The following is a 19,202-nucleotide window of genomic DNA, read 5'->3' on the forward strand; positions in this document are numbered from 1 at the left end:
CAGAGTACAAGATGCAATTATGCTGAACAAGTTATGATGCCAAGGACAGCATATTCACCTTTGTAGCTTGATCAATATTACTTATCAATATCAAACCAGACCCAACGGCAGAGCTGACTCTGGGATGTGGAACTGCCCATAGCAAGCGCTCTCCTTACCTCTGAGCTTCATTAAACGCACAGAGGATCTGGCAGGGGCTGACAATTAGATACAGAGCATTCAGCTGCTCATGAATTCTCTGCAGATTCCACACAGATTACCTCCATGACACAATCCATTGATCAGAGGTGTATTCTCAGGCTCCACAGTTAATTACACTCCCTGCTGATGGATGAACAGCAAAGCCATCTCTGTGAAAATACACTCGTAGCAGAATGCCAAGCAAAAAAATCCCTAAACAAAGACAAAAGGAGCTGGGAAGCATTTCAGAGCTTCCAAGGTGAAATCTGCCACATAAACGCACAGGGTTCAGTGCGAGCAGCAGACCAACACGGCAGAGGGACACCATCCTGAGAGCAGAGACAGCTGACAGACCTGGTGATCTCATCCGCTTGCAGGATGGGAATTATACAACACTGGGAAGGATGCTCGGTCTGGAGACCCCCTGCACGAAGGCTCTCATCTCCCTTCCCCTGCCCAGACTTGCCCACCACGCTCTTGGTTTACAGAAAAACGCACACGGAGGCTGAGGCCCAGATAGGGAGGCGAAGGACAGCTCACATGCAAAGCCCTGCTCAGTCTGCGTCACCTGCAGAAATCCCAGATGACGGTGTTCCCAAATGGCACAGAGATCTCTGGAGCCTCCTCACAGCTTGGCAGTGAGCCAGCCACAGACAGAGCCCTGCTAACTATTCCATCCTCTGACTGCTTCTTTTGATAGATTGTGCATCTTCCTCAACACGTCATCTTTTGCTCGTCTTCCACCTTGCTATCATGCACGACTTCCCAGCACGCACACAGAATCATCACATAATGACATGGGTTGGAAGGGACCTTAAAGATGACATGCACAGACCAACCTGTCCCTGCCAGCACCTTATATCTTACCTTTCAGGACACTGAGAACTGCAGCGTTGCTGTAGCGCTTCCGAGCAGCATTGCTGGCCACACAGTGGTACACCCCAGCATCACTCTCCTGCACATCAACAATCTGCAGGACACCATTTGGAAGAGTTATAAACCTGAGTGAACAAAAGGAAAAAGCATTAGACAGGATATGCCTTGCCCGAGCTATTCATCAGCTCAAAGCCCTTTTATCTCTGCCTTTTCTCCTTCAGAGGTATCTCTTGCAGGTCCTGGTAACCACAGCAGAGTGGGACTGAGGCATCCCAGTGGCTGAAAGAATAGGTGGTTCTTAAAAAGCAGCAGCTACATCCCCATTCATGGTGCTGGGGCCTTCACAACGTAGGATCAGCTTCTGGGAGACCAGGGCTTTGCTGAGATAAACCAAATGCACAGCAGAAAATAATGTACACGCACATTCCTGCCTACAGACTTGTAGATGTCTAAGTGTACAAGTGCCTTTGCACACAGAGTCTGCTGTGAACAGCCTCATCACTTACTTTTCACAAAAGGTTGGTAGTCAGAGGAAAAAAACACTGCACAGAATATTTCTCTTGCTGCACCTCATGTACGCAAATGGACCAGCTGACACACAGATGCACCTTCACAGCCCAAAGCAGCCAGGACAATGCTCCTGCAGTGAGCAGCTGCCTGAAACTGTGCCATTCCTGGGTTGTGTTGATTACTTTTGTTCTCACAAGAGCTCCTGGCTTTCACAAGCTGGCAAACTTACACTCAGGCATTCAGCATCCCTTATTTGCCCATGGGGTGCTACTGGGGAACACCTCCAAGGAGTGCAATGGCTACATGGCTCACAACACGAACACAATCCTTGCTGCATTATACTGAACAAAGCAGATGATTAGCAATTAGCATAAAAGTAGGAGCTGGTTGTCAGCATCTCCATTTTCTGCCTGGATTCCTAGATGGCAGCCTCTTTATTCTTGAATGCAAGGCGCAAAGCCTACGTGATCCTTTTTAATTATATATGAGATCCATTTTTAATTGCAAACCTCTATAAACAGAGCTGCTGAGCTTTGACAGGCAGCTCTAGGTTATCAGTCTTCGTTACAAAGAGGACACATTCAAAGGCAATTGCTAAGGGGAGAGACAGCAGCTATTCCACAGCAACAGCACAGAGACATGTTATAGCCATGAATGCCAGCCCTGATGTTAGTAAATGTGGTTCTCCAGGTGCTGAGCCCAGCTGGAAGGCCAGGAGCGTGAAATCAGAAGGACCTCAGGAGATGATCCAACCCAAGTTTGAGACGTGGTCACCAAAAGCAGCTCACCCAATCCTGCAAGGCCTTAAATCTCTAGCAATGGAAATGCCATCCCTGCCCTAAGCAGTCTGTTCCAGAGATGAATATCCCCACTGCAAGTCTAGTGCCCAGCCTGGACCTCACCTGCCACTGTCTGAGCTCTTCACTTCTTTGTCTTCTGCACAACAAAGACGAACTAACAGAGCTCCTCCCATGACCACTGTCACTACATGCACCATCCTACAGCTTGATTTAAGAATACAGCCTTGCTGAAGCTTCCCATATAAGCAAGGGCAACTGCCCCAGACCCCTGAAGCCTCAAGCCATGCTTGCACTGTTTCCAAGATACTTTTCTCAGGATCAAGTTCCACAATCCCTAGGAGGAGTCGTGGTACCCTGAAAACCCTTATAAGGATGCCTCATTAGGACACAAAAGGAAGATGACAAATATTTGCATCCTCTCAGCACTGGAGGGAAAGCTTCCCACTGCGATAGTATTTATTTTTGTCGTGCATCTGCTCTTTGAGCCCGTAATTAATATCAACGTATTTCAAGCACTACGCAAAGCAACTCGCAGCCACATGAGACTCCAATTCTGTATCACAGAATCACAGAGGCTGGGAGAACCTCTGGAAAACCATCTACAGCCTTTACAGCCTTCTTCCTCTGGGGTAAGGCTCTGCTAGGCCAGGCTGCTCAGGGCCATGGCCAGGAAGGTTCTGAGCATCTCTGAGGATGGAGACTCCACAGCCGCCCTGGGCAACCCCTTTCCATGCTCGACCACCCTTGCAGAGAAGAATTTTTGTCATACATTTAAATAGAATTTCCCAAATTTCAGTTTGTGCCCTCTTGCCTCTTCTGCTGGCTCCTCACTCTTTCATCCTCATGTAAGGAATTTACACACGTGGATGAGATCCCTGCCAGCCACTCATTCCCCAGCCTGTCCTGGTGCACAGGAGGGGACACTTCCCTGTACTGAAGCCTCTCAGATTCCCAAGAATCCATTTCTCCAGCCTGCCCCAGTACCTCTGTATGGCAGCCCTACAAGTATCAGCCATTTCTGCCTGATTTCTATCACCTGGAACTTGCTGATGGTGAGCTCTACCCTGCCATCCAGGTAATTAATGAAAATGTGAAACATAAAATGTCCAGAAGTTCCCTCAAGCTATTCTACAAGTTTACAAAGCTTCTTCAAGCTCTTTGTGATCCTACAGCTGTACTGTGCATACAGCAGAGAATATTCTAGCATTAACAGCCTACTTCCCTTTCTTACCTCTCCCCACTACATTGCTGCCAGATACTGACTGCAGATCATGTGATCTGAGCTACACGTTTATGTGCAGACCCCTAAAGATCTCCACTTTTTAGCAAGTATTCATTTTGGCTCTACAGAAAACAATCAGCAATTTGGAGCCCGGTGTGAAACTCAGCCAGATGCAAAACAGAGAAGAGATGATGCCAAAAGCTGCAGCTACGTCCCAAAGCAACTGCAGTGCAGAGAAATCCTGCAAGCCACCCCTCAGCAGCTGCTGCAGATTTAAGACTTTTCTTTTTTTAAAAATACTTCAGAGCCAGAATTGCAAAATAATCCTATGCAGAAATTGGATTCTGTCCTGAACTTCAGCAGGATGGGAAAGGTGTTTTGAAAACAACCCCAAAAGTGAAGAAGTGCTTAAGCATTTTTTAAGCTCAGCCTTCAACACGTTCAGGGTGACACCACGCTGGAGCCGGTGTGCAGGAGTGACATGAGAGGAAAAAAAAAAAAGAGGTAAAAAAAAAAGCTATAATCAGTTTTATCAGTTTACTGTGATCGTTCTGTCTGTTGTAAAAGAAACCATAAGCACCAGTGTAAGAGCATTATCTGAAAGGCTACATCTACAGCCTCAGGGCTGATGTGTACGTACATCTACTGGAGCTGTTTCAGAATACAAAGTCATCTCCCTGATGCCTGCCTACCCAAAGGACTGCACTTTCACAGGCTCACCAGATGTGTGCACAGAAGGGAGTCCCCAGGAAGCAGAGGCTGTCCCCAGGCCGGGTCCCTTGGCACGGTGGGGTGAGGATAACAGAGGTCTGGTTGGCAGCCAGCATTTTCCTGAAATTCCCTTAATTCCCTCAAAAGCTGGTTATATTAAATCCAGCAACAACAACGAGACAACAAGAAAGCAAATCCTTCTGAAAAAGCGTATTAGCTAAAACACGATTTAAAAAGCAAGATCTGCAGCTAGAGATTATGCTCTGGTTTTTACAAGGAAAACAATTTTCAGGCTGCCTGTGTTGAAAGCAATCTCCGAGCAAGTAATTTCACAACATCCATCCAGCTGTCTCATTAAAAAGCCATTGCCCTATCTATGGCACACTTCCCTCTGCTATCCCTTCTTTCGTTTTGCTTTGCTTCTTTTCCTTTGCTTTTCTATTAATTAATTTTTGTCTCATTACAAAGCAACAGCTTTGTACGGACCCCAGAACCCTTGGATGCCACTCTACAGACTCAAGGATGTAACAGAAACCATTTTTTGTTGAAAAATTATTCTCAGATCTCACATCCCCGCCTCCTTTCCATCCTCTCCCACTCCTGGCTTTACCTTCTTGGGAAAAACAGCTCCTTCTCCAGAACAGAAATGAGTTTTTGGAAACTAAAGGACAATGTGGTCACTGATCCCATGCAGGGCTGATGTCTACAGATCAGCTATTATCCAGCTTATAATTTATTCCCTTCCCTTGCCTGTAACTTTCACTACTACAAGCAACTTTCGTGCTGCAGGACTCTTTACCTTTTCCCCTAAAAACAAAATCTGGGGTCTTTTACTAGATGAACACCATACATAGGAGTAAAATAAATGGAAAGATCATGCAGGTTACTGAGCACACACAGAGCTCCAGGGGAATCACTGACACTGAGATGAATCTGGGTGGGAGAACAGTGAAGAAAATGACTGGCTCTAAAATCACTACTGAAACTAAAGAAAAATGACATCAGGGCTCTGTCAGGTACACCCAGCCTCCGGCACCATACCCCACAGCCAGCTGGGAAAGCATTCCTCAATCCAGGATCCAATGCCCCAAAAGGTTTCCATCTACTGAACTTTGCACAACACTGCCCCAGGCAGCCCCTACTGCAGTGCTCTGCTCCACACACACGTGGGCTTTTACAGGGTGCAGGATCTGTGCTGTAAGAACTGGGATGATCTCGAGTTTCCCCATTCACATTTAGGCGGTCTGCTCTTCAGCATGCTTGTTTATTTCCCTTGAACTCTCTGGATGAGGAGTAAGTGGCTGATAAAAACCCTGCTGAAATTGTGCATCCTTGCGTGCAGACCTCCCAGACCACCAGAGAATTGAGGCGCAGGTCTCATTTAATTACTTTGCTCATTAGCCAATTTCTACCCAATTTCATTTCTACAAAACTATTACAGACTGAGCACTCGGTCTGTCTGGCAAAGGCTCCGGAAGGAGAGATAATAACAAAAAAAGGGAATGGTTTTGTTCTTATTACCACTTTGGGTGGTTTCTTTGTTTTTTTTCCAGTTAGTTGGATGATGTTTGGGGGAAGTCTTACTTTGTTTTTGTGTTTTATCAACTCATTTGCATGGATCCCTCCAGCAAGTGCTGCTCTTACAGCACTTAGTTTTCAGGTTGAAAACTTATTCATATCATTTCTCTCTCCTTGTTATACCTTTTTACGAAAGACTTTCACATCCTAAGTGGTCAGATTTGGGATTCTTTTTTTCTTCAAATAAATGGGAAAACAATCAGGGCATCACCTGGGTTCTTCTGGAACAGCTACATGATCCTTCTCCCACGTGATGACAGGGGAAGGCAAGCCTTCGATCCGGCACTCAAACCGAGCCATGCCATTTTCTTCCACTGTCTGTGACTCCGGCTGTTGGAAAAAGCGTGCCAAGGCTGGAAAAGAAGAAAGCAAGGCAAGTTAGGAACTCAAGTTCCTGCTGAGAAATGCAAACCTGGTATGGAGCACAAGTTAAGGGAAGGCTGTACACTGTAAGTGAGCCTGAACTGCAATTTCTCCCCTCCTCATCCCCTACAAAGCCCCCAGCAGTCCAAGAAAAGTAACTGAAATGTTTCAACCTGCAAATTTGCTTGTCACCTCATTTTATCCTTGAAGGCAACAGTGTGAGAGAAGACAGACAACTAGCTGGTTTTGCCAATTGCTCTTCTAAATCGCTTCCTTTGTCTGTTCATTTACTCCATTGGGGAACAACACACAGAATGAGAAACAGAAGAGGGGGAAGCACGGGTTCCCCCTTACCTTGTGGCACACTCATAGCCCAGAACAAGAATAGGCAAGAGGAAAAACAAAGCCAGATGTCAACCTTCTTGACCAAAACTCTGCCCACAGGTTGGCAGTGCTGGAACCATACACGCACATACATTATTGTGGCATTAGCCTGAGGAAGCATGTACCATTTTGAAAATAAAATGCTTTTACATGCCCTATTTTAATCCCAGCATATTCCCAACTGTCATTAGAACCTTCTTTCACTTAAATAGTTATCACATGTTCAAAGCAACTCGTTGCTCTCTGCAGCAGTTGCAGACTGAATTCTCACACCAGCTGAATGCCAAGTAGAGCTCCTCAGTTCAATAAAAGACAATGAAAAACCTCTTCCTGGAAAAGTTTGAAAAATAAATTAATGTAAGGCCCCAACTGAGGCAACAGCTTTAGTGTTTTCAAATACACTCTGCAGAGCACCTGAACACAGAGTAATTTCCAAGAACTGCATGATATTTTAAGCACACATTAATATATTTTGCTGAACTCAAGAGTTTAAAAGAAAATCCATCAAATGCAAGCACACCTTCAGGTTGGTACCATCGAAACAATCTCCTCCTCGTATCCATAAAGCTCTTTCGTGTTGTACTCTTTTCATCCCATGAGTGTAAACGAGAGCACTTTGTCAGTCTACAAAGGCTCAACATGCCTGGAAATGGCATGAAGGGATGCAGGAGCCCCTCTAAAAAGATGAACTCTGTCAGCATCTCTGTTCCCTCTGCTTCAAGTCAGGTCACCTGTCTCTCTTCCATTCATTTTTAAGTGGCATAATCTAAGATGATACAATGGAGCCCCAAATTGTCCAGCAGCTTTACATGAGCCTCCAGAGACAAGAAAACTTATGTGCAAACCATGGGCTACAAACAGCAATGCCACTGCTAACAGCAGCAAAAGGGCTCCATAAATGGCAGCAGGCAGCTCCTCACTCTTTGCTCTCCCACGTGGCAGCAGGCAGGTGTATTTTATACACTTTGCTAAGAGATGTGAGGTGTTCAGCAAGCCAGGCTCACCTCTGCGCATTTTGCCATGAAGGGCAAAGGGGTACAAAAGGGAGCAGTGCTTTCTGTGTCCCTGGGCTTATTCAGAGCAGCAACCTGTCCCAAAACAAAGGACTACTGGCTACCCCTTCCCCATCCCCCTGCCAGACCTGTGTCTGCAAGCCTGAAGTGCACCGCTGAGAACCAAACCCTGCCCTACACCTCAAGCTGGCCCCATGCCTGCTCTGCTGGGCTCCACCACGGCTCTTCAAAAGCAAAGAGCCAAGAAATGCACCCATGACAGATTTCTCATTACGGTGTGGAGGAGTGTGACTAAACAGTGACCCCGATTAGGGAACGCAGCGTCCTGAGAGCTAGCAAGTGCTGAGAGTTCAGTGGCTGTAGCGTGTGGAGTAAACCTTCACTTGCCTGCTGGTGTCTCCTCCAGATAGCTCTCAGGGTGGGACTGGGGAGCTAGGCAGCTCTGCCATCATCCTGTTACAGGACATCAGGGTAGGGATCGCTGAGGATATCCTGGGAAAGAAAACTACCTCAGGAAGCTTTGAGAGGAGCAGCCTGCAAAGTCATGCACTGCCTGAGGAAGGATAGAATGGCAAGGACCTTTGTGCACAGAAAGCAACACCAAACCAAGGTAAGAGAAGTGGAAAGGTTTGATGCAGGGCTGAGCAAGAACACCAGATCTGAGCACACCTGGTGAGATTCAGGTAGAGACAGCCTTCCTGGACAGCTTCATTGCTGTTCCACAAGCATTCCCTGCACCAGCTCAGAGCCATGACCATGGCATGCTGGCATCCTTTGTGATCCTCTTCTGTCATCCAAGGGGTGCCTGGGTGGAGAGGAGGAGGCAGCACATGCCTGGCACCCACAGAGTGGCACAGCCTGGGCTCACAGCTGTTCTGCAAGCTCACCCTAGGAGTATTCAAACAGGGTCCATTTTCCTCCTGTAAATGTTCTTGTGGAAAAAAAACTTGCTGCAGAAGTTCTGCAGAGTAACAGGTTTCAATGAAAGGAGGCATGGAAGAAAAATGCCAGGTGTGAAAAGGGAAACGAAGCAGATAGATACAACTCAATGCTATTTTCAACTCTTCAGCTAGGGTTTAGGCTTGCAAAAGCCATGCCATGCCACAGAACAACTCCCAGCCCTGTTGTGCTGGTTTCCCTGAGCACCTTAGGGCCACTCAGTAAAAATGATGGACTGCAGGTGAGGAGGTGGAGGAGCACTACAGCGCAGCACCCCCAGCAACGTGCCAAAGCACCACACTGCACCTTTGGGAGCGGATCACACCACTCCCTTCCCACTCACATGCTCAGCCCAGCTGGAGCCAAGCCGTGTGCCAAGGCTCCCAGCCCGGGGGTGCCAGCAGCACGGGGAACACTGTAACCTCCCCCTCTCCCAGCGGCACAGGAGGCCCCGAGCTTGGAAGGGCTGCCAAGCAGCAACACTACACCCAAGGCAGAAAATGCAGCCTATGCGAGGAATTCAGCCTTCTGAAACAGGCTCACTGCTCTCTCACACAGTGCTTTGCCCCCCCAGGTCTCCATGTGCACATCCCTGCCTGTCTTCTGTAATTATCCCAAGGTGTTTTTAAGACGGGGGGGGGGGGGGGGGGGGGGATGGGACGGGACTAAAGCACCCACTGAGATCATACATGCTGCCCAGACAAACTGCTCTGAACTGCTAAATGGGATGGGAAGGCAGCAGGGAGACTGGAGGATTTGCTGTGATTGGTGTGATTTGCCATGGTTCCACAGCACAGAGGAGGCCGAGCCAGAGCTTGGTCTGCAGGGCCAGTTGGCAATGTAGAACCTGTGCTGCCCAGCTTACCCCTGCAGGGCTAACTCCTACCTCTGTAGAACCACCAGTTCCCCATCCACTCCCAACAGCATCCAATCTACAGGCAATACAGAGCCTGTGCATTGGTCTGCTGGAAGTTCTCTGGCTTGACTGGTGGGAAGCAGAGAAACGTGGTGATGCACCTGGTGCACAAAATAAATAGTATCAAATCCATAAAGTAAATCCCTGTCTTTCAGAGACACAGTGTGGCACAGAGAGCTCTCTCTGGGGAGAGGAGCCCATGCACACACGTGCACCTCTCCCTGCTGCAGCCTGAGCCGCCAGCTGCAGCACCAAACCTCTGCAGCACTGCCAGCAGCCGCACAGCGCGGGCCCATTCCCTCCAGGCACAGCAAACGTTTTCATCTGACAGCTACAATTACTGTAATTTTCTAGAACCTCCCTCACACAAAATGTTTAGGCTAAATTAACAGCTTTAACAAATCTTCACCAATGTAGTTATTAACAGGTAGAAAGCTACACCTTCCCACGACGCCAATAACGCCCCTGGTATTTCCACGTGGGAGCGTGCAGGGCTCAGAGAAACCAGCAAATCTAATCCAGCAGCCCAAACAGGCATGCTTGCACCAAGAGCCATGCGGTGCAAATGGTGAACGGTGACACGGGTCTCAGCCAGCAGCACATGAGGATGAGCTGCAAGGTGCCGCTGTGTCACACACGTATACAGCAAAACACGAGCTGACACAGAGGTGACAATGGAAGGGAAAGGATGGAGGGCACAGCAGTGTTGTTGGGTTCCCCTGGAAGGCACTGCTGGGGCCAAGGCATCAGGGCACCTCCACATGTGGCAAACCTGTGTGCGCTGCCCCCCTCCCATCACTGCTCCATCATTTGTCCTACAAGGGCTGTGCTCCCTGGGTCTCCTCTGCTGGCTGTGGCGGTCCTCAGCAATCCAAGCACCAACGCAGCAAAGTCCTGGGCACTCAAGGGGACAGGCTGCACCCATCACATGCGTGAATGTCTTCTCGACAACTCCTGAAGCAGGGCTGCCTTTGAGGCCACCTTGATTGCTCTAGCATGGACAGAGAGAGCCTTTCATGTCCACGCATGTAACAGCAGGCTTATGCATTTTGGCAGCTCCTGTCAGACAAGAGATGTGGATTTCTGTGCCTCTTTTAGTAATCACCTCCAGCAACCCACAACTCAATCTCTCATAGTGCTTCCCTGGACATTGCTGCCCTGTCAGCTGGCCAGCCTGCAAACTGCCCAGCCTCCATCACTCCAGCCCTCACCAGGGACACGTCTGTCTGCCCCGATCAGCCTCTCCCAACTCATGTGGCTGACACATTCCCTTCCCAGCCAGAGAGCCAGCACAGCAACACCAGAGCTGCCCACAACTTTTGGGGCTACTGGGAAGGTGTATCTAATTGTGCAGAAGCACTAAGAAAGGCAAGAGAGAAGCAAAATGAGTGTCTGAGCACACTGATGCTGAGTGCACTGAGGCTTCTCCCAGTCCCCCTGCAACTGCCTTGGCACCGAGCTTAGCAGATGCTGGGACAACCCACAGCTCCAGTCCCACAGCTTCCTCGTGGTACTTTGCCTATATGGGGCAAGCCAGTGGTGAATGAACAAAGAAGCAAGTATGAAAAACCACAGGAAATGACTTGATGTTATGAATACTAAATGTCCTTTCTTGTCATTGCAGTGCTGTGTGGTGCACAGAGCCCGACAGCCCAGCACAGGATCTCCCCCATGCTGCGTATCAGGAGCACAGGCTGAGAGTAGGGCTGATATATCCTACCTGCTAAACAGGTTTTCTTCAGCCTGGTATTGACCAGCAGTGCCCAGGGCTGTCAGCACAAAGAATAACTCCATCTACACATAAACAACTTCAGACAGACTGCTGTATTCAACCAGCAGGAAAAAAAGAGCCTGTATGATCCTCATTTGCACCAGCTGAATGCTAATGCAGCAAGTGCCTCTGCCCACCCCACGGAACAAAACACAGCCAGAGATGCATTTCATTAATAATTCCCTCTCTGCTCTCCATTCAGAAATGAATGTTAAGTCAGGTGCGTTCATTTGCCATAGCAGCACCTTCCCTGTGCAGCTGGCTGTTAAGGAGGCCTATGAGTCCATGTCAGGAGTTGAGCTGGAAAGCTCACCTGGAATTCCTTGGTTCTGCGGGGAACCCACAACACTCCTCTGGAAAAATGCACAGGGAGGGAAAGGCAATGCATGTCCATCTCCCATTTTTGAGACATTTTCACGGTTCTCACTCATAAAACACAAAATAATACACACAAATCCATAACAGGAGCACAGACCCACGATCCCAGTTCAGGGTGACTGGGACCTGGGGAGGAGAAGCGGAATAAACCACCAGGACTCACGATGCCTTTTCCACTCCAGGTCTCCCAGACATTATGTGTATGCAGAATCCTTGACTCCAGTTTGCAAGAACCCTTGTGAGATCCTCAGTGGTCTCTGTGTAGCACGGGTGAAACAGCATCATCTGCACGTTCACCTACCATAGCTCTGTGCAAGTTCAAAAGCATCTCAGCCCTAATTTCCCAAGACTGGGAACGTGTTTCAGGCTTGCATCTCACGGCGTGCTGTCTGGCTGCATTTGTCAACATTTACATAGGTCTGCACTAGAGAGAAGTGCTATTGTGTTTGTATTATTTTCTAACCTCTCTTGTTTGGTAGGTCAAGGAATCATTTATTGGCACTCTCATACTTAAAACAGCTTCAGTAGCCATTTCTGAATACAAAAGAATTTTATTCTTGAACAAAGATTCAGTGGCTCAGATCTTAGAGTCTTGTTCTGAGACTGAAATGAAAAACAGCCTGAAGAGCCCTCTTTCATCTCTTCCATTATAGAGAGACATTTGCCTCACAATCAGTCCCGACACTGAGTGGAGCAACACTGTTTGACACACAGACAGACGTCTGTCCCAGTCTCAGTGAGCACCGCCCTTCAGTGTCTAGTGCTGCCCCTGGAGCTGAGATCCGCACCATGCTGAGACGGGGTAAATTCTGCCTGTGGGAACACCCCACACAGAAAGGGATGATGGCAGTGGGCTGCCTGGGAACACAAGTCCAAAGCTCAGTCTCTGCAGGAAGAAAGGTTCCCATTATGGGCATTTCAGGCCATGCTGATACACAAAGATGCCCTTATCTGGGAAGCCACAAGCAGACTGCTCTCTCCTGGTGCATAACGCAGCTGGAAAGCAGGGGGCTGGACACACCTCCAAATTGGGATGTGCTCAATGACATCTAAGCACCATAAAACTGTTTTGCCTTAATTGCCTTTTTGCCACACCTGAAATTAGCAGTGCTGCTTTAAGAGAGCATGCCTGGAAAATGACATTCAGGGCACCTGTCCCATCCAGGACCTGGAACCTCCCTTGGCCCCACCACCCACATCAGGAGCCCTGGCACCTCCTGCTCGCTGTGGCCACCAACCTGGGCTATCAGCAGATAAGTTGCATTGCCAAAAGATTAAGCTCCTGCTTTTCTGCCACTCGCTGTGCTAAAGCCAGACCTGAGGCTTCACAAACAAAGGGCATCTGAAGAGGAGACATTCAACATCCTGTCTGTCAGAACCCCACAGCGTAGATGAAAGACCCGAAGGCCTCCCTTGGTTCGTGAGGTCTTAACTATGTTCACAGCCTATCATTTCACAAGGCCATATTCAGACACACTAAAGCCATCAGCGCCACCACACATCACAAACAGGGAAAGCAGCAGATGCCCCTAGCAGGCTGTTCCAGTCTAAGCTAGTGATGGAGAGCAGGGACAGAGGGGAATTAGGAACACCTGAGCACAGCCTGGCCTGCTTGCATTGTTTTCTGCCCTCAAGTGGCCACCCACACCCACTTGACCATTTCAGTGATACCTTTCAGTAGCATAACCACCCTGTTCACTCAGGGCAGATCCTGACCCACTGCTGCCTCTGGGGTTTGGATGGGACACAGAGCTCAGCACAGTCAAGCAGGGAACACCGAGCACGGCAAAGCATGTTGCTGCATCCCAAACAGGGCTGGTTCTCCCAGCTGCCCCCATGCAAGTAACGTAGGTGCATTCCTAAACACGCCATCCAGGACTGATGGATGCATGGGGAATGCAATGGGCGCTTTCTCCCAACTCTTCCCCATCACAGCCCCCTCACACCAGCCAGTGCTCAGGTTCAGAGCAGTGCTTCTTAACTACATCCACCACAGCCTTCGCTGGGGTTGCCAGAGCTCCACAGACAGCCCCCCCACCCACATTCCCACACAGATGGTGCTGATGCACAGCTTTGAGGTATTGATTTCCCCACAAAAGCAAACACTAGTTTTTGGAGAGCAAGTATGATCCTGGTTTTAATTTATGGCTCATGGCATTTACCTGGGAGTGCTGCACATGACAATACCACTGGGTCAAGAGAGACACCACAGCTTATTTGTGGGCTGTCCCAAATTGCACATACGCATCATTAATAGAATTTCAATCCACAGACATTAGAAAGGAAAAAACAAGACCCACTTACTTGAAAATCTGACTGCAGCCGTTTGACTGGTGACAGCCCCTAGGGAGCTGTGGGACACACAGGAGTAATTACCCTCAGCATCAGCTCTCTCAGAGTATTTACTGTCCTTTGCCACAGCCTGTGATGAGATGAAGAGCGATCCATTTGGAAGCACATGCAGATGTTCCTGCTCCACTAGCGGAAACCCATTCTTCTTCCATGTGATATTGATCACCTGCTCAGCAGGGGCCAGGTTACAGTCCAAAACCACAACTTGGTTTGGCTCCAATATCACCTTTGCAGGACCAGCACTACAGCTCAGCTCCACAGAATCCCCTTCCAACAGCCTCCCTGCAAAGAGAAGACAGCATTTCTTCAGGGGTTGCTCTGCTCGGTTAATAACATCCCATTTGTACACGAGTGTGGTTAGGGATAAGACATGACATTCAGCCCCATAGTACAGCCAGCACCTCCCATGACACCAGTGCACTACATTCTCCATCATACATCTCTTGGGCTGCAAGCACAGCCTGCACCTCTGCTGCTCCCCACCGTGCCCAGCAGCAGCCTTTTATCCACACTTGCTTTTTCCATCCTGGGTTCAAGCACAGAATAACTAAGTCAGAGACACAGGCCCCAACCCCACCTTCACCTTCCAGAACTGCCCATAAAGAAGCAAAGACTCCCTCCCCCCTGCCTCCTCGGAAGGATATTCCTACTGCAAACCAACAGCCTGAGGGGCACCTCCATGTTCTCAGCCAGCTCAAACCCTTGGGTTTGCAGCCGTGTGCTGTAGCCACAGGCAGAGCGCTGAGCGGCCGTGGGCTGAGCTGCTCTGAGCTGAGCAGGGCCGGGGCTGGCCCACTTCCAAACCCCCGTACTCATAGGAGAGCTCCACCTCTGAAACAAGGCTCAGCATTTCCTAAAAGAATATTGCCATTAATAAAATGCATTTGCCGTTAGAGTTCTCCAGAGACACTAAGTCAATGTTAGCTGGCAGCGCTGCTTCCACACACCAGCAATTTCAATCTCTGCTGCACTCAAACCATCACCATCCACTCTTTTTATGGCTCTGCTCCAAATTATTTTGTCACTGCTCCAATCAGAAATGTTTCCTGCCTCTATAACAAGTTTATCAACACTGGATATGAACCACATGGCTCCCTGCCCGTCTCCAATCGCAGAAGGCTACAGATTAATTTTATAGGAATTCAAACACTCTATTAAACCTGCTACTACCTACTGCTGATAAAAGGGCTGCCTTTTAAAAGCGCGTGCGTTAAGCAAGCAATTAGGGGCAATGACACGCAAAATTACACGTGCAGGGAGATGGAAACTCCAGGTGTCCCATAAGGAAAGGCCTTGCCCTGCCCACACTTGGGGCTCATTTGGTGCCCAGCCAAGCACGCAGGGACAGGTACTCATTAGGAGGCTCCAGCTTTCTCCGTGCTTTGCCCCTTACCTCCTCCTTTGAACCACCGCAGCCAGCAGCGTCACATCAACGCATCTTGAGCATCAGGTGGCTCACGCTTCTCGCCAGGCTCTCCTGCCCATCTCTCTGCAAGACAGCCTGCATCTCTGTCCTATTTTCTGCTTTCCTCAGGCTGCAATTTTAATGGTATTTTGCTGAAAATCCTCCTCCTCTCAGCGAGGCGCAGTGCGTGGGGACAGCTGGCAGCTCCGGCAGCCAGGAATAGAGCAGAGCTCGGCGGAGCTGCTTCCTACGCCAGCACAGGTTGGCAAGAAGCAATTATCAGCCTCTCAGGCTTCCGTCTTCTGAAAACCAACCTGCCTGCAGTCCGAGCAGACAGCACCACAGCAGAAGAAATATGTGGTGGTCTTTTTTTAATACATGATGGCGTTTCTATACCCCTGAATATTGCCCAGATCTTTTTTCCAAAGTCAAAACCCAGCAGGATCCAAACTGCCAGCTGAAAAAAGAAGCACTTACACACCTCAGTGCCAGGCTGCAGACCCAGCTCAGGTCCCCGTGCTGCAGCAAGAGAGCAGAAACAGTCACTGGAGGGAAATGCATCTGCAGCTGAATGCACAGCCCAGGAACATGCTAACCAAGGCATGTGCTTAGACCACGTGCAGGGGATCCTCAACAAGAAACCGGTGCTCTCTCTGCTTCTGGCATTAAGACTTGGTGCACGTGCTGAGCTGCACATGTGAATGCAGTCTCACTGGACAATGACAGGAGGAGGTTGCCTCAATGCTTCACCCCAATGAGCTCACACTTGCATAAGACCTTTAAAGAGTGGTAGTCACTCCTTTCCTGGAAACCTGTTCCTACCACATAACCTGCTCAGTAACAGCAGCAACTAACCTCCAGGGTATCAATGTTTCTACTTGCACATGTCTACAGCACTGCCAAGCGATGCAGCCTCCATGTGATGCTGAGAGATACGTGAGTGCTCAAACTGCTGCCCTTCATCCCAGGAGCACCATAAGTGCTTCGGACCAAGAAGCCAAGTAAAAGCCCCGATGTGCTCACAACCTGTGACATCGGGCTGCTCTGACAGGTGAGCACGGACTGCCCTCAGCCACCCAGCCTCTTCAGCCCCCAGCACTGCAGGTTTTTGGGGACAGGCCCTTGGCACACACAGGGATTGGGGCAGCAAGTGCCCAGGACTCAGATATAGCATTGCAAAAGCTCTGACAACACTTCTGATGTTCGAAGAACTGTATAAGCACTCTCTGATTAAACAGAACATGCCTTCCGGGCTCTGAAAATGTAGGAGGAGGTCTGGTTCAAAACACCGCCCTAAATTAGCCAGCCTGACAATGAGATAAAAACGCTTTCAAGGAAAAGGATCAGAAGAGAGTAAAAGTGAGATCAAAGACGAACGAAATCAGGAATGTTGAGTGCTTACAGAAGCTGCTGGCTCTTTCCAACCTCCATTCTTCATCGTTCAGTGACAGAAAATGATACAACCCTGCTTAAACACAGCCCCACGCAGCCTGCCGCTCACCTTCGCCCTCTTACCTGCTGGAGGTAATGAATGAGTGAATGCAGGGAAGCCACCCCACACAGCCACCTGCCTCGTGCAGCAAGCACAGCCACTGCAAGGGAGAGCTGCAGCAGAACAGAAGTGGGCTGCTGAGCCAGGAAGACTTCTCATGTCTCAGCTCAGGGCAGGTGGCTCAGCTGCAGATCTGTGCTACGGAGCTGGAGAGTTTGTTGCCTTCGGCTTCACCAGGATGCAGTTTCAAGCATCAAAGCCTGGCAGAACTGCAAGTTTACAGCTCATAGATCTCCGAATTGAGGCCATGAAACCCTGTACAGCATTCCCCTACGGAGGGCAACAGAGCTTCTACATTCAAAGCAGGCTTTTACATCACAGCACGCAGATCAATGCTCAGAAATTGCCTAACACAACTGAGAGCATTCCAAAATAACTCTCTGGAAGATAAAGTGGGGAAAAGGGGACCAAAAGCAGAGAGGGAATTTACTGGGAGAGAACAGAGATGTCTGTGTCTGTCCGGTCCCAGGTAACAGGCAGAGCTCACACCAAACCTCACTAAGGCCAGCAAATCACTGAGCTGTCCCAGGGCAGTCAGTAGTGGTTCAGGACTATAAAGGTGTATGCTAATACACACATACATGTAAGTATACGCAGCATCCATATGCACACACGCACAGTTCTGGAGGAACGTAAGCACACTGAAATATTAACATGCTCTGAAATGGAGGGCCTTTGATGCAGCAAGGTAAGTGGTTTGCTCCCAGGAAAACCACATTCTCCTCTGGCCCCAGGTGTTTTATTCTCTCCCATGTTGCCAACACCAAGGCTACACTACATGCAAAAACAGCCCAAAAGATAAAAACGGTCCTTTTCTCCCAATCTGTTTCATCATTCCTCACTCCCACTACCCATCCATCCACCTCTGCTGCCCACACCTAGCAAAAAAAAGACAGTGTCTCCTGTTGAGCAGAAAAAAAATCAACCAAAAAAAACCCACCCACAAAGCAGGGCCTTGCAGACCAATACAGGCTGTAAAATCTTTAAGGCACAGCCCCTGCCAGCAGCAGCCTTCATTCCAGACCCAGCGCAGGCAGCTACAAACCACGTTAAAGCAGCCAACATCTCCTTCCCAAAGCACGCATCTCAACGCACAGCCAAAAACAACTCCTACTTCTCCTTTCCTTTGCACCAAATGGAGGCAGAAATTGTCTGACTTACTATTGAGCAAAGGGGAAAGAATCAATTCTCCTTCTTTCATGATTACAGAACTGTAAATAACCAGGTGAAGTGTGAGCTAGCTACACAGTGAGGTTTGACAGATCCCTGACATGCAATTACTTGGTCAGAGGCAGGGCCCTTGGAGCAGTGTTTTCACATTAAGAGATGCAGTACTCCAAGCCCATAAGTCTGGTGGGAGCTTGCACTCCGTGTCCGAGTCCGGCACATCACTGGCTCCTGTATGCAGTTATTTCCCTGCCCTGGGGTCAACCATGCAAAGCAAGGAGGAAGGACCTACACAAGTGAGATGCTTGTTCTGGTGAAATTCTGGCTATCAGCAGTACGCATGTCCTTGAGCTCAGTTACATGGCACAAGCAAATAAAAGGTTACTGTTCAACAGGAGACCAGTGGCTTCGTTTGGAGATGTCCCAGCTTCAAACGTGGCTCTGCCATTAATTCACCAGACAAACCCATCCCAGCTGGGCAGCACAGCTTTTCCCTAGCTCGTCATAGCACCTCCTCACCACAGCCACAACCTTATTACCACCCAGCAGCCCCTCATCACAGCCACGGCCCTGTCCCCACCCCAATGGACTGTCTCAAAGACAGTCAGAAAGGCAGTGTCTGGGGGAGATATCCCATCTTGTTGGGCAAACCAGCTGAGCAAGAGGAAGTCAAGGTTTAAGCACCTGCAAGGTCTTCTTCAGGACTGAGCTGGGCACAGCAGACATCAAGCCAAGCTCCAGGCACTGTCAGGGTGCACCCCACCACATTCACTTAGGGCTACATCCAAGCAGACAGCTTCACACACCCAAACACCTGCCCACTGAACCTGCTACGTCAGCTGATTCAGTAGAAGAGTCAGCTTGCAGTCAGCTCTCCTGCTCTTGGAGCACCAAGACCAAACAGTGCTACTAGTGGCACAGCCATCTGACATCCTGCAGCAGAGCCCAAACCCTCACCTACTGCCACAAGAGCCCCAAATCCAGGTGGGACCCCACCAGTCCCATGGTCCCAAGGCCCTGTTGGCTCTGTAACCTACCCCAGACCACTCCTACTGGCTGGCAATTGCAAGGTTTAGACCTTCACT

At 49.2% G+C, this 19,202-nt stretch overlaps 1 protein-coding gene across 4 annotated transcripts in view; it reads right to left on the bottom strand.

The window, feature by feature from the left end:
• Positions 1-19,202, bottom strand: part of IGDCC4 (immunoglobulin superfamily DCC subclass member 4) — a 76,775-nt gene that overhangs the window by 36,875 nt on the left and 20,698 nt on the right. For 3 of the 4 annotated variants that reach the window (XM_004943893.5, XM_003641826.6, XM_040706662.2), the window contains exons 2-4: positions 13,946-14,275; positions 6,089-6,230; positions 1,048-1,181 (exon numbers count right to left, since the gene is read on the bottom strand). In XM_004943893.5, coding sequence (XP_004943950.3) covers positions 1,048-1,181; positions 6,089-6,230; positions 13,946-14,275 — 606 coding nt within the window. The remainder of the gene's footprint in view (positions 1-1,047; positions 1,182-6,088; positions 6,231-13,945; positions 14,276-19,202) is intronic. The other variant, XM_025154131.3, reaches the window with a different exon arrangement.

The sequence above is a fragment of the Gallus gallus genome, chromosome 10 (genome assembly GCF_016699485.2).
Source record: "Gallus gallus isolate bGalGal1 chromosome 10, bGalGal1.mat.broiler.GRCg7b, whole genome shotgun sequence".
In the NCBI taxonomy this organism is placed as follows: Eukaryota; Metazoa; Chordata; class Aves; order Galliformes; family Phasianidae; genus Gallus; species Gallus gallus.